At 37.1% G+C, this 13,878-nt stretch overlaps 1 protein-coding gene across 1 annotated transcript in view; it reads right to left on the bottom strand.

Moving 5' to 3' along the window:
- LOC128188824 (uncharacterized) overlaps positions 1–13,878 on the bottom strand; it is a 118,851-nt gene that overhangs the window by 21,733 nt on the left and 83,240 nt on the right. The window contains exons 178-209 of the mRNA XM_052860104.1: positions 13,796–13,838; positions 12,971–13,125; positions 12,669–12,851; positions 12,003–12,218; positions 11,843–11,885; positions 11,595–11,752; positions 10,375–10,551; positions 10,071–10,292; positions 9,906–9,948; positions 9,648–9,805; positions 9,423–9,482; positions 8,414–8,611; positions 8,026–8,248; positions 7,616–7,718; positions 6,972–7,125; positions 6,460–6,689; positions 6,043–6,208; positions 5,653–5,878; positions 5,343–5,550; positions 4,885–5,082; positions 4,438–4,741; positions 3,982–4,220; positions 3,442–3,631; positions 3,098–3,316; positions 2,565–2,750; positions 2,182–2,362; positions 1,875–2,041; positions 1,598–1,725; positions 1,100–1,352; positions 740–911; positions 232–472; positions 20–137 (exon numbers count right to left, since the gene is read on the bottom strand). Of these exons, the coding sequence (XP_052716064.1) occupies positions 20–137; positions 232–472; positions 740–911; positions 1,100–1,352; positions 1,598–1,725; positions 1,875–2,041; positions 2,182–2,362; positions 2,565–2,750; positions 3,098–3,316; positions 3,442–3,631; positions 3,982–4,220; positions 4,438–4,741; positions 4,885–5,082; positions 5,343–5,550; positions 5,653–5,878; positions 6,043–6,208; positions 6,460–6,689; positions 6,972–7,125; positions 7,616–7,718; positions 8,026–8,248; positions 8,414–8,611; positions 9,423–9,482; positions 9,648–9,805; positions 9,906–9,948; positions 10,071–10,292; positions 10,375–10,551; positions 11,595–11,752; positions 11,843–11,885; positions 12,003–12,218; positions 12,669–12,851; positions 12,971–13,125; positions 13,796–13,838 (5,562 nt within the window). The remainder of the gene's footprint in view (positions 1–19; positions 138–231; positions 473–739; positions 912–1,099; positions 1,353–1,597; positions 1,726–1,874; positions 2,042–2,181; positions 2,363–2,564; positions 2,751–3,097; positions 3,317–3,441; positions 3,632–3,981; positions 4,221–4,437; positions 4,742–4,884; positions 5,083–5,342; positions 5,551–5,652; positions 5,879–6,042; positions 6,209–6,459; positions 6,690–6,971; positions 7,126–7,615; positions 7,719–8,025; positions 8,249–8,413; positions 8,612–9,422; positions 9,483–9,647; positions 9,806–9,905; positions 9,949–10,070; positions 10,293–10,374; positions 10,552–11,594; positions 11,753–11,842; positions 11,886–12,002; positions 12,219–12,668; positions 12,852–12,970; positions 13,126–13,795; positions 13,839–13,878) is intronic.

The following is a 13,878-nucleotide window of genomic DNA, read 5'->3' as shown; positions in this document are numbered from 1 at the left end:
TGTGACAACAAGATATTACATGGGTATTTTTTCATTCTCGTGCCATGGTACAGCTCATAAATTTGAATCTGGTACTGTTTTATTCCTGACTCATCGTCTTTGAAAGAAAAGGTAACATGAAGGCGATCCGTCACATCCTGAAAATTACAACATATACATTCAATTTTATTCTGTGATTCAAGATGTATCCAACTTTTGAAGAAAAAAATATCAACAGTGAGGACTTTGTACCTGGTACATGATGTCTGAACTCCCTAATCCATCCCACAAATGCTCCAGGTCTGGGGGACTCAGATCCACCACAAACCCATCTGTTTGTTGTGTCACAGAGTTCAGGGCTCCGTTGGTGACCTTCAGCTCTGTCTTGACCCGGTCCTTGTGTTCAAGGTCAAAGTTCAGCCAGGTGACACTGGAGGATGTGTTACTAAATGTGGACCAATCTCTCAGCAACTCATAGCTGGTTCCAAGATTCCTGGAGGTGTTTAATAACAATAGATGTTCATGAAAAGTCAAACATTAAATTTTTCATCATCAATTGAAAATCATGTCTGGGGTTTGGATACTACATTGTTTTCGATGTTTTAGAACAACAATAAATGCTTTCACAGGTCTTTCAGGGATTCCAAAAAGATTGCCTATAATTTGAGTTTTGTGATAGCAAGCATACTGCCAAGTACATGTTTAAGAATACACATATTGTAGAGCTTAACCTAACAATTCATTCCACCTTAGACCCTACCTGGCTCTGTGGACCTGGACTTGATAGTTCCGGATGAAAGACTCCGGGTCACTGAAGTCCTTCCACTGAACCTCCACCTTTGCACGGCTGGTGGTGTACTGTACGTCTGTGAAGGCGGCATCCTTACCATCCACCACCGTCCCGGACACTGGGTTGGTGGTATCCACAAGCACTGTTAATGAACATCAAAGTAAGTTACAATGTAGACTAACATATTAAATCCTGAGGTTCGTAGACTGCATAATTATATTTTTGATATACTGCTTTTCAAATCATTATAGAAAAGCACCAGTGCATAAAACATGAGCAGAAAAACTCAGACATAAGATATCATATACATGTAACTCTTGTAGAACTTGCCTCCATCTGATGTGGCCGACACATTTAACTGTTTGTTAGCGCTGTTAAAGGCTTGGACTGTTACGTAATACATTTTTCCATGTTGGAGAAGATTTCCTGCTGCTAGGTCAAAACAAGCCGAACTTGTGGTTCTAGAAAACTGAGTATCATTCACAACTTTTGTAGTAACTCCACTGTCTGAAGTCCATACATTCACAATGTAGAGCGCAATGCCTGACTCTTCGTCACTGAATCCTTCCCAGTTTGCACAAATCTAAACATAAAAAATACAACAAATGAAAAATGTGTAAAAGTATTTTGGTAGAAACATGAGCTTGACAAGTAATTCATGCCCATCGCCTTGGTCAACAAGCAGCAACTCTTTATCTTGTATACCAGAAAGCATAATTTAAATGTTAGGTGAGAAGTTAAAGGCGTGGACAGAAAGACATACAGACCAAAAAAAAATCTTTAACCTTAACTGTATGCATTATAACAGAATTGAACATGAAGCATTACCTTGTCCTGGTCCTTGGTATACATGAGGTCCTGTCCAGCTGTTTCCCCGTCGTACACATTTCCTGGGACTGGTGCTGATCTGTCTACAATGATGGAGGCATTGGCCACACCAATGCTTCTTAAATCCACTGAAATAAAAAAAAATTGCAACAGTGCTCCTTTAAAAACACAATGAAATGACCAAAATTCTTATAAAAAATAATAAGCATTAGAGCAAGTAAAGTAAAATCATTATTTTTCCAAATCTTATTACTGTACAACACTTTGAGAGACTAACCATTGTTGACCGCTTTAATTTTGACAAAGATTTCCTTTCCGTCAGTCATTTGGTGTATAAAGGATATGTTTGGTGAGTAGTCTATCTGGGTCCAGGCCAGCTCATCACAGTCTCGAGGGGTGTGGCCCAGACAGAGGTCATTTCTGCTTAACCCAGAGTGTGGATCCCTAATAAATAAATGCATAAAGTCGTACAAGTCTGTCATTGAAATTGACCGACTTATCCAACTATTGGTGTAGAGAGAATTAAGGTTAGGACAAGAACGATCGTTTGATTCAGCAATTAAAACAAGTTTCTGAATTCTTACGATGAGTTGTGGGACAGTGTTAGATTGTAAGTCTCCTCATTGTACTGGACGTTGAAGATCTCGTACACGATGGGAGGGGAGTTGTCTATGGCGTAGGCTGTAGAGTGACACACTGAGGTCGCCAGGGGTCCTCCATACTCCACCCTGTTAATGGCCCTCACTGTGATGTAGTACTTCCCATCTATAAACAAAAGAGTATTGGCAAATACTGACCAAGAGAAATGTAGACATTCTGAAACTGATTTTAATGCTTTTTGAATCTGCTTAAAATCATCATGCTGATCCTCTGCTGACTTGTAGGATTATCAATACAATACCAGGTAGTGAAGTATTGATAACAAAAAAAATAATTATGCTAATTTATAAAATTCTCAGATACAGACCTGGCAGTACTGAGTAGGGAGCTGGTATGGGGGTCATGATGACACTGTAGGTCCACTGGGAGGAGTCCAGGAGGTGGCCGTGGGGGTCGTGGAACTTGTAGACCGTGTCATCACAATGGGTCAGCCCCACTCCCACAGAGAAACCAAGCAATCCCGTCTCATTGTCATGGATGCCATCCCAGTTTGCTGCAACCAACCATTGAAATTACTAGTATCACAATTTTAAATCATAAGAACCATGCAGTTGGTAAAATAAATTTCTCTCAATATAATTCTGTTCCATTATAGTGCTTAAAAGTCAAGAGTACTTAATTAAGATGGAACTAACTTTTTCACGAACTTTTTTAAAAGACCATAAGAGTGTTTATCAAACATGAATTCAAAGCTCAAAAATAGATGTATGCTCTAAAATATCTTCCATGAATTTTTCTTTGTACTCTTTCAGAGAAAATGAAAAATTGTTTCATTTGCAAACAAGACACTTCAGAAATAAGAGCCTGCTGTTAATTAATTTATGTTTTGTGTGGCCTCACCTGATATATACTGATTGGCTCTGGTATAGAGGAGGTCAGTTTTGAACTCGTGTCCATTGTACACAGTTTCTGAGCCTGGACCATCCACAATGACTCGGTGGTTGCGAGTGTTTGGATCCACCCCCACACAATACAACCTCTGCCAGTCGTCTCGGTCTGCAGGGATTACAGTAGAACAGGGCAGGATCTCTGTTGTGTCACTGCTCACTCTGATTTGCCCTAAAATTAAAACAAACAACTTAGTAAACAACTGTTGCTACCTGATTTAATTATTCTTTTATCCCATTTTATAGCTCTGATATTCAGATTTTACAAACAGAGGTTAAATGAATTTTCTCAATTACAGAAGGTTGGTGTGGGTGGAGTGAAATCAGTCAAAATTGGGTCAGAAGACAAAATGTTGGTAAAGCCCAGGGAATTGACCACTTGGAAGTTGAAGAAGTACAGTTGATTGTGGAGAAGGTTCAGGTTGGTGTACTCAAATCCTCTGTTAGACCCGACTCCCAGCTTCTCATAGTGCATGTATAGGCCGTCCTGTAGAAAGAATTAATATCATCGGATAAATACTTGGAAAGCATTATATAATTTATGTAAATTTATGTAATACACATAAAATCAATTTCAAATAAAGCAAAGCTACAGAATTCAATCACCATTGTAGCTGCAATACATGTACACATAAATTATAAATTTATAATAAAGGTAGAAAAAATTAACCAACCAAAGTTATATTGATTATAAAAGAATTAAAAAGTTGTTATTATAGCACTAAGATCTTCTATCAACTCTTTAATATGGTGATATAATAAATTCACAATTTTTCTATAGCATGTATTAAATTCAAAGCCACAGTTCACAATATAAATTGTCACAGTTTCACTTACAACTGATGTTTTGTAGTCTTGTCCTTCGATGACCTCCAACAATTCACAATGTCCACTGCTGCCAAAGTCATAGTTGAAGCTGAGACACTTGGTAACATGCATGCCGTTACACAAAGTGGCACACTCCCCCACTGTGGCTATCTTTGAGTGGGAGGCGCTTACAATACCAGTCCCCACCAGGCGAGCTATCTTACCAGCAGAAAACAGCTTCATCACTTTTTCATGGGTGGGATCATTGCCTGTTAAATAAACATCAATTTTCAATCTCAACAAATTAGCAGAATTGAAAGCAACTAAGTCACTTTTTAACGAAAATTCAATAATGAAAAAAACCGCATTGCATAATATACAATACAAATATTATTTTTTAGGTAACACATTCAATTTGTTAATTTCTAAAGCTATCTTTATAATCTCAATATGTGGTTGTACAGCAAAGCTTTGCAAAAACCTTACCAACATTGTAATCCACTACATTTTCCTGTAGATTGACTGTGGTCCAGCCTACGATCTGACTCCCATCTATACCCTTCCCGTACCCCACAGCCACCCTGCTCTCGGTGATGGGCGAGTCTTCATACACCGTCACTGTGGCCTTCAACACCCTGGGGTTACTGGTGGACCTGAAGGCCACTCCCATCCTTCCTCCTGGGAGTGTGACATCGTAGGTCGATAGGGAACAAATGGCTGTTGCAGTTTCTCCTGCCTGATTGGTGACATACACAGTAAAGTAGAGAGGTACCCCTGAAGGACTCAAAACCTGAAAAATATTATTTTGTTAATTCATAAATTAAGTACTAGATTACTTTTTATATTTGCATTTGATATTTTGATAAGAATTTTTTCTTGGTTTGAATTCTAATAAGAAGCTGACGCCTCCAGTTTCCTAATATTTAAACCTACATCATTCAGCATGGTGGAGAATCCTCCGAGCTCCTTTCCAGCAATGACGTCTTTTCCTCCTGGAACAGTCCCTATATCAAGTGTCATGTTGATGTCACTGAGGTCGTCTCCAGCGTCCAGGAACACACGGAACATTGGCTCCTTGTAATCCCTGCCCGCCTCCTGTATCACTCCACACCGACCTTCACTGGTCGAATTCTGCAAAATTCACTTGGACCATTAAGGAATGACCATCCATTGATATAACACTGGGCATCAGCAAAGGCCTTAGCCACAGACATAGGCAAGTGGAAGCAGTGCAGAGTATTAGCCTAAGGGCTTTATGTGCCAGTTAGTACACTTATATATGCCAGTTGGCAAAGAAAAGATAGATGAGGTTAGGGGATATCAAATAAATCCTAAACATTTATGGAAGTAGTTAGATACTTGTTTAAATATTTTTGAGAAAGAAACTATACCCCAAAGCTCCTGATTTCTGGTGGCGTCTGGTCCTGTTCCTGCTTCTTCAGGTCTATCAGCAGTCTCTGGATGGTCGGGGACTTGTAATCCCACAGGGTGGACCTAAACAGCTCACGCTGGAACTGCACAAAGCCCAGGTCCACATTCAATGCCACCTTGGCTTCCAGTGCTAGCTTCACTGGTTTCAGGTTCAAATACATTTGAACACTATGAAGAAAAATCAATTTCAGTTGTATAAAATCGTTTAACAAATGCTCAATAACATACACTTAAAACTTTGTAACAATAAATCAACATAAAATATTTTACCCCACTTCCAGAGGAAATTTGTTGAAGCTTAATTCAGCAGTTGATGGGAAATGCACATCGATCATGCTTCCTTCTAGTTTGAGAGACCCGTGAAAGAAATTTCCAACAGAGAGCTGTCCAGATACCATTACACTCCCATAAGGATCCACCTTAGCATTCCCTGTCATGTCCATAACCTTCACATTGGCAGAGAACTTGGAACTCAAGCTTCCAACAGCACTGAATCCTGAACATTTAATTCATCATTAAATTTGAAATTTCTAATCAAGAATAATTTGTAAAAGAAAATATATGTCCAACAATGCAGTTAAACTTAAAATCTTGACTTGTAAAAGAAATATGCTAGAAAAGAAAATCACAATCCAATGATGTAAAGAGATTTTTTTTTACCAAAGTTCATTTTGATGAGGCCTCCCACAAAGAACATCTTATTGTAGGAGAAGACATTGACTGTTTGTGTGGGGAATTCTCCACTTCCAGACAGTTCCAAATCAAACTTCTTAAAAATACTCTCAGTGCTGCTACTGAGGTTAAGTCGGCTGTTGAAGTCAGAATACTGTACAAAAACAACACCAAAATATTCTTATCAGAATTTTAAGATGACAAAACGTCTTTGGATCATAACATAAAATTTAATGTCCTTATAATACATGTTTCTAAAAAGAAGATATTTACCAGAGGTCTCTCATGAATTATTCGTAAATGCTAGTTATTATAGAAGAATTTCAAAACACTACTTATATTCAATGAAGATAGTCTAAGTTTCATCATGTCATCATACAATAGCATCAATCCCAATACACCTACCAGAGCCTTGGCCAAGTCTTTCAGTTGAGACAGGAGCTGGGACACTTGGGAAGAGTTCATGTTCTTGAAGTTAAGCAGAGCCTCAAGATCTCCAATGGTCAAACAGGCTAACTTCTGACTCAAGAGTTTTGTTCCTTTGGCATTGAGGCCTTCACCCACCATGTATATGCCACCATCTTTCTCCCCTGATAGAGATGGCCCTCGACCCATTAAGTTCTCAATAGATTCCGCTAAAATAGTCCCCATAAATCAGTCTTTCATTCGTATTATTTTGTCAAGCGTAGAAATTCTTTGATTCATAATTCAGTCATTGGTAAAACATGTTCATGCTTTTAAAGGACTATATGCATACTTGTAAAATGTGTTAAAAGAATTTGGATACATGCAAGTATGATTGTGTAGGAAAATATTATGCATATGACTTTTACTAAATGGCCATAACTCTTTACATTCAGAAGTAAAAGTTTCCAGAAGCCATGTCCAAATCTGACTTGAACATATATGTCAGTTACCTCCCATGACAGTTCTATTGTCAGTGGAATTATTCAGGACTGGTAGGGCAAAGGGATTGTTCACGCCGAGCGACACTATCTGGGTCTTCATGCCGGTCTTTGCATCATCATTGGACAAAAAGGTACTGACCATGTTTGTCAACCTCTTAGATTTCTGGGAGATAAAAAAACATATAAGTCCAAAATCAACCATACTTTACACCCTTTCAAATAAAGTTTGATAGATATCAAGAAGAGGCCAATAACTGTGTGTTTGTCATGGAAACTGTACCTGGTACAATGACTATACATGAATAGAAGATCAACCAGGTAAAAACATCAGCTGAACGATATCCTCATTGATGTGTATTAGAATCATTTTAACAAAAGCTTGGACTTTGGGTAGTTGTTTAAACAGCAATGTGACGTAGATCTGTCTATGCCATTGCTGGCCACGGCTCTTTGAAATCAACAAGATTTGTCTGACTTTTGAGCTATTTATTACTATGGAATCTGTACACATTTTTCTTGGAACCAGCATCATTTTAAACTTGTTTGGATGCAAGAAAAAGATATTACATGCTACCAAAAGTCCAAGGTCTTGTTAAAATGGTTCTTATCATGTATGCACTTTCTTATTGATTGTCAAATGAGGAGACACTCACTGCATGGTCCTGACAGAGGATCCTGAAGTCCTCAATGTCCTCATTGCTGGCCCCACTCTGTAGCAGGGTCCTCACCCCAGCCTTGAAGTCTGTTGGGTCAAGTCTGTAAAAGAAACAATCTTTTCATCCACTGACAAATTCAAGCACTCTCTTCATCCCATTCACATACTCTCCTCTTGATACTTTTACCAGGGAGTCGAAATATCATTTAACAAACTGTTAGTTTGTTTTGATGAAAATATGCTTTCTATCATTGAACAACGAATTTACAGTAATATTGTTAGTAAATATATAGATAGAGAGTGTCCTCTAATACCCAAGTAAGCGCAAAGTACATGTATCACATTTTATAATCCTAGTTAAGACTAAACAAGTACTCCTTCTGCTACATCTGGTTATCAGTCACTTACTGAGTGACGCTGAGAGATCGGCGCCTCCTCTTTCTTGCAGTGCATGCAGGTGTGGCAATGATGCTAGTACTATCTATCAAATCATGCATCACCGAGGTCACGGGGGAAGTGCCAGTTCTTATGGTGAATGAGGCAGTCATTTGATGAGTGCCATTGTCAGCTGTCTTGGAGTAACTTAAACTGAATGTGGGTGCGGTTCCAATAGTCTCTGTGTTTGTACTGCCTGCAAAATAGCAATTTACAATTCTAACTCCGTACCTTGCATGACAGTTGTAGCGATTTCAGATACAGATTCAGTTACACTAAAGTCTTGTCAATAACCATCATAATTTTTAACCAAGTAAACATAAATTATACCAATGTCTAATTTACAGTGTAAATACAGTACCATCTGTTAGTGTTGCTAAGTCTTTATTGTATTTCTCTGTTTCTATTTCATACTCCAAATTATTTGCGTCACAGTTGATACGGATTTTGACGTAAACATTTCTGGCACCAAGCTCAAAATTGGTGTCAAAGCAGCACTCAACTCCACTACAGTCTGACAAAGCATCACATTTGGAGCCTGGAGTGATGTCAGGGCAAGCTTTAAAAAAAGAGTAATAAAATAAAAAGTTTCTAAATTCAAATTACTTTATTTACACTTTCCAAAGTAGAGCTAGTCAAAGATAGAGCATAGCATTCATTTACTTCCCTTGTGTGTAATTTCATTTATATCAAATTTGAACTCTCCCTAGATATTGATTGACAATTTTTGACATGGGGAATCTACGTTTATTTATTGTAAACATATTACATTTGGCTGTGTATTCTTTTTAGCGATTTCGGCGGAAAGTGGCTTCCGCTAATTCAAGTATATCGCTAAATACTTCTCATACATGCATTAGAATTGAGCACACTCAGAAAAACGCCAATTCAAATCCACACACACTTGTAGAAAAATCATTTTTCGTCAAATATCGTACACACTAAATATAATACATTTACAGTATAAACACTCTATCCACTACATTTGTGACTTTGACCTCTTGGCCTTCAATTTATTAGCATGCAGTGTTCCTAAAGTCCTAGTAATCATCTAATGCACACAAAGAGAATTATTATAATTATGAAATGTCATCTGGAAACAGTTTTAATGAATTTGACCTAGGTTTTTGCACCATAAAATCAATAGGTGTCTTCATCAAGTCATAAAAAGTTGCAGTTTAAAATTTCATTTACTTAAAAGAGTTCAAGAAATTTCCAGATATTAAATGTACATGCATGTTAATAAAGTTATAATAATTTATCGGTTAAAAATAAACATAATGTAGGACTGGTGATCAGACTTAGAAGCAACTATTGTGTCTGCTCTACATGGAAGATACTCTCCATGTCTAAATACACACCATACTTACTTCTTGTACCGGGTGTAAATGCTGAACACTGAGTCTGCTTCCAAAGTCCAAATGGCACTCCTAGTAAACATAAGAACCATACAGGGTACTGTCTACTTTACAATATACTTTACTGAACCCGTTTGAGAAAAGCATGTACACCAAACATATAAATAATGAAGTAAAGTATGAGAAAAAAAATAACATATTTTGCTTTTTCTGATTGTATATTAATTCATTAGATACCTGGCAAATATTTAGCTGACACAACCAATGCTGCACAGGACTGGTAGCCCAGTTCATAGTTCATGGTGACGTCTGTACAGGCGCCAGCCTCATAGCACAGAGAAACAGTGCCCTCAATTGTAAACTTCGATGCACTTTGAACATGTGTCACCTTATTTCTGGAAAAATTTATTTGCACAGAAGTCAATTAAAAAGTGGATATGATTTTTAAAAAATGTGGAGAAATATCTCAAAAGTGTCTATACTCGGTAAACTTACCCCCATTTCACTACACCATGCAGTTGAATTTCTTCATTTGTTCCTAATTCAATTATATATAAATCACTTTCAATCGTAAAACCTTTCATTTTTTTAATTCACTGACCAATAATGCAAAAATTTGATCAAAATCTTTAGTTAAAAACATTGGTTTTCTATATTTACCCCAAGCATAGTTGAACAGGTCCATTTCTGCTTTGACTACTCCATTTCCGGCCGCTGTCTCTATTTTGTATGTGCAAGTAGTCACATTGAGTTGCAGCTCCACATGTCGTTTCACCGGCTCTATGTACACACAGCATCGCACAATCTCACAGGAGGGTGGGATGTAACATCTAACTTTGTCATCATGAGATGGAATAGTCAGACTTGATACACCTGCACAGCCTAAAATTTAAAGACCACACATATGAATGTGTATTTTGCAGAAATTCAAGAAATCCAATAGATGAAGAGTTTTTCAACAAACCATCATTCCATCCCCCGGTGGCAGATCCATATGTGGAATCTGAGAGAGTACACTGGTCTGTGGAGTGCATGAAGTGGTCCAGTCCCAACTCCAGATACAGACTGTCTGCCTGAGCCTCTGTGATGGAGTCCACATCAGGGATGGACCGGGCAGCCAGCCAGTTTGTCAGAGAGAAAGCTGAAAGTATCAGATAAGTAAGATTTAAAGTATAACCATATACAGTCAAAACTGCCGTAGCGGTCACCCCTATTAATTAAGCAGTCACCTTTCGTATGCGGTCATTTTATTTCCTCCTGATGATAAATCCTATATAATCGCCCTCTAAAGAGCGGTCACCTGTCTAACGCGGTCAGCGGTCATCGTATTTTGATCCTAAACTGTACAGTCGACTTGCATTAGGCGGCCGTTTTGGCCGGTCACATGATTTACACCCGGGGATTTTAAACATGGCTTCCGAATGTCGGGTGATAAACGTAAACAACAAATATATGCTTGAGGCGAGAGAAACCATATTAATCGATGTATTCATAATACATAATTGGCAGATCAGATACGAATTGGAATCAAGTGAATTGTTTAAACAAGTATTAACAATGTTTGTTTAATAAATAATACAATACCTATGAATGAAATAGGTGTCAAAAATTTCTGTGGCAAGGCAAGAGAAAATTGCTTGATTTCATAATAATTTAGATTGAAGTTCAGATAGGGTCAGTTAAAAACTTAATTGTTGATTTGTGTTAAAAGTGTTTGTTTTCTATGTATACGGTACTCATGAAGATAGAGTTATAATTGTGAAAATGTTAGCGACAAGGTTTTACCACGTAGTGACTTTTTTCAATAATTTTAAAAAATACAAAAATTGCATGTACAATGCATTGTTATGTATTTGTACTTATTTCTAAATATAATAGATACTATAAAAAACATTTAATCACTTATACTTTATCTATCATTTTGACACATTATTGTTTTATTGTGGTAATTTTTTTAATAAGATATTTAATGTTGGCAAATTCACAAGTCTCTATTCAAAGGTCACCTCTGTTAAGAGGTCACTTTGGGTGCCTCCCGCAGGTGACTGCTTAATACAAGTTTGACTGTATATAGTTGTAGTTTACTAAAATGATAATATAAATCAGGGTTTATAGAGTTGAATTTTATTCATTCTTTTTAATGTCAAAACCCTGGACCTTACAAATATTCATCTTTTTTATTACCTGGGTTTAATAGTCCATCGGTATAGGTGCAGGTTTTGATTGGGAATTCTGTGTCACTAAATATAGCGAAGTCCTCCGCACAGGCACCACCATCTTCATAACACACAACGGCGGACATGTCCACTTTATAAACACCACCAGCTTGTGTGACCTTGTACCTAAACACAAGGTATTCAACATTGTTAAACTTTTCCTCTTATTTTATAAACAAACATGTTTGAATTCAAAGACTACATAATTATACTTACTTTACTTCAAACATTCCTCTTAAAGACATTTTATGCTCAACACCTGCAATATACAATATTTGATTATCCAATATAATGCCCTGGGCCACATTAGTTTGAGAGAGAGAGAGAGAGAGAGAGAGAGAGAGAGAGAGAGATGCAGACATGGTTAACATCATACCAAATGTGAAGCTATTCAGGTAGTGCTTGACTGTGATCTTTTCCACAGTGATGTCCAGGTAGTTTCCACACTGACTGAAATCCAGGGACACCTCGACTGACTGTCCGGAGAGTCTGGACACATCCAGACAACACCTGACTGCTGAACAGGAGGAGGGCATGAAACACGACATGGCATCTCCAGACATATTCCTCAATGTAGGGGGACTTGGACAGGCTAGTGGTGTTAAATACATACTGTTTATTCAGCCATATAATTAGAAAAGCATACATAATGCATTAAACTTGCAAAATGAGAGAAGCTTGTTAAAGTGACATATTTCCTATCAACATAAACAATAAAATCAAGTTCATTTTATAATATTTAATTATAAATAAATGTTTTCTTTCTTGGCTGAAATTGTTCCCTAACAGTGTAGCACAATGGATTACAACATTAACTATGAATCTGTTTCAAACATATTTTTTGGTCAAATATGTACAATTTGAAAATTCTTAACCAGTGAAAGTACCTGACTACCATGTACTTTTATTTACATTAATGTTGACCAGTGTCCCATACCAACCTTAATCTTAATGTGTTTACCTTAGTTCTATAAAATTTTTTTTACACGAGTCTCTCTTGTTTTGAAAGCATCTTTGCTTTAGAATAAAGTTATAAATTTACCAAGATTCCAGCCATCTGACCCGACTGATACATAGTCAGTGCCTGTTGTCCTGCTGCAAGAGGGACTCTTCATCATGTTTTCTATCCCATGATCCTTCAGGAGCTCAGACTGCAGGAAGGTCCTGAGTGGGTTGAGACCTGCACCCTCACCTCTATTGGTTAACCAGGCAGATAAACTAAATCCTATAGGGTTATAAAAATGATCGTTGTTTACCAAAAGGAAGATTGTATTTGATACAGCAACTAACTTAAAATATCAATTTATTTATCTTTTAAAAGTAAATAAATGAGACAAAATTGACCTTGAAGTCCTAGGGTCCAGTCACAAACAGCTCTTGGAATCTTGGTGTTTAACAAGACGTTCTCGTTTATAATGCAAGTGCCAGCTTCAAAGCAGGCTTGAATTTCCAGGTTTCCTGTGTACTTGTTCTGTGACTCCAAGTTCTCTAGATTCATCCTACAATACCAGACATTAACCTTATCAGTCCCCTATCGGTTTTCACTGGAGGGGACTATAGCTTTCCTCTGCATCCATCCGTCCGTCCGTCTGTCCCTCCCACTTCAGTTTTCCACACTTTTTTTCTTTATGCATTTGATGAATAATATGAAATTTGCTGAACAGCTTCAAAATCTCAAACTACAGATCAAGTTTACACTTTTGTAGCATCTGGTTGACATATTTTCAAGAAATAAATTTTTTATATTCCAATTTTTTTAATGTTTGGGTTTGTTATCGGGTTCGGTGTGTATTGAATAAACAAGGAAAGTATGTAGTCAGTTATAATATTGTGCATTACTTGGACCATTTCTTCAACAAAATAACTTCTGTAAAATAGTGTCAAGCATTGTGTTGTAAATTTAATCAACAGAGTTTTTTTGTATTTTTACAATCTGGTTCGTTATCGGGTTGGTCTGTTGATTTGGGGTACAGAAGAAGGTAAGAGTGATATTCTGCATAACAGTGCATTGTTTTCACAAATTTCTACAAACTGGTAGCGGACGTGTATTGCTTATGCAATACTCTCAGAATGCTTGTTAAAAATGTTTATTATTGACAAAAAAAATGAATTACTAAATTGACATTGTAAATTTGTAAATTTATTTTTAACTAATAATTTTAAACTTACTTCCATTTTACTACTCCATTCAAATTAAACTGTTTTGATGTTCCTGAAAGCAAACAAAATTTCTATAAAACTTCCTTTAAATT

Source organism: Crassostrea angulata, chromosome 6 (genome assembly GCF_025612915.1).
Source record: "Crassostrea angulata isolate pt1a10 chromosome 6, ASM2561291v2, whole genome shotgun sequence".
Lineage (NCBI taxonomy): Eukaryota > Metazoa > Mollusca > Bivalvia > Ostreida > Ostreidae > Magallana > Magallana angulata.
This window is presented reverse-complemented; position numbering and strand designations above follow the sequence as displayed.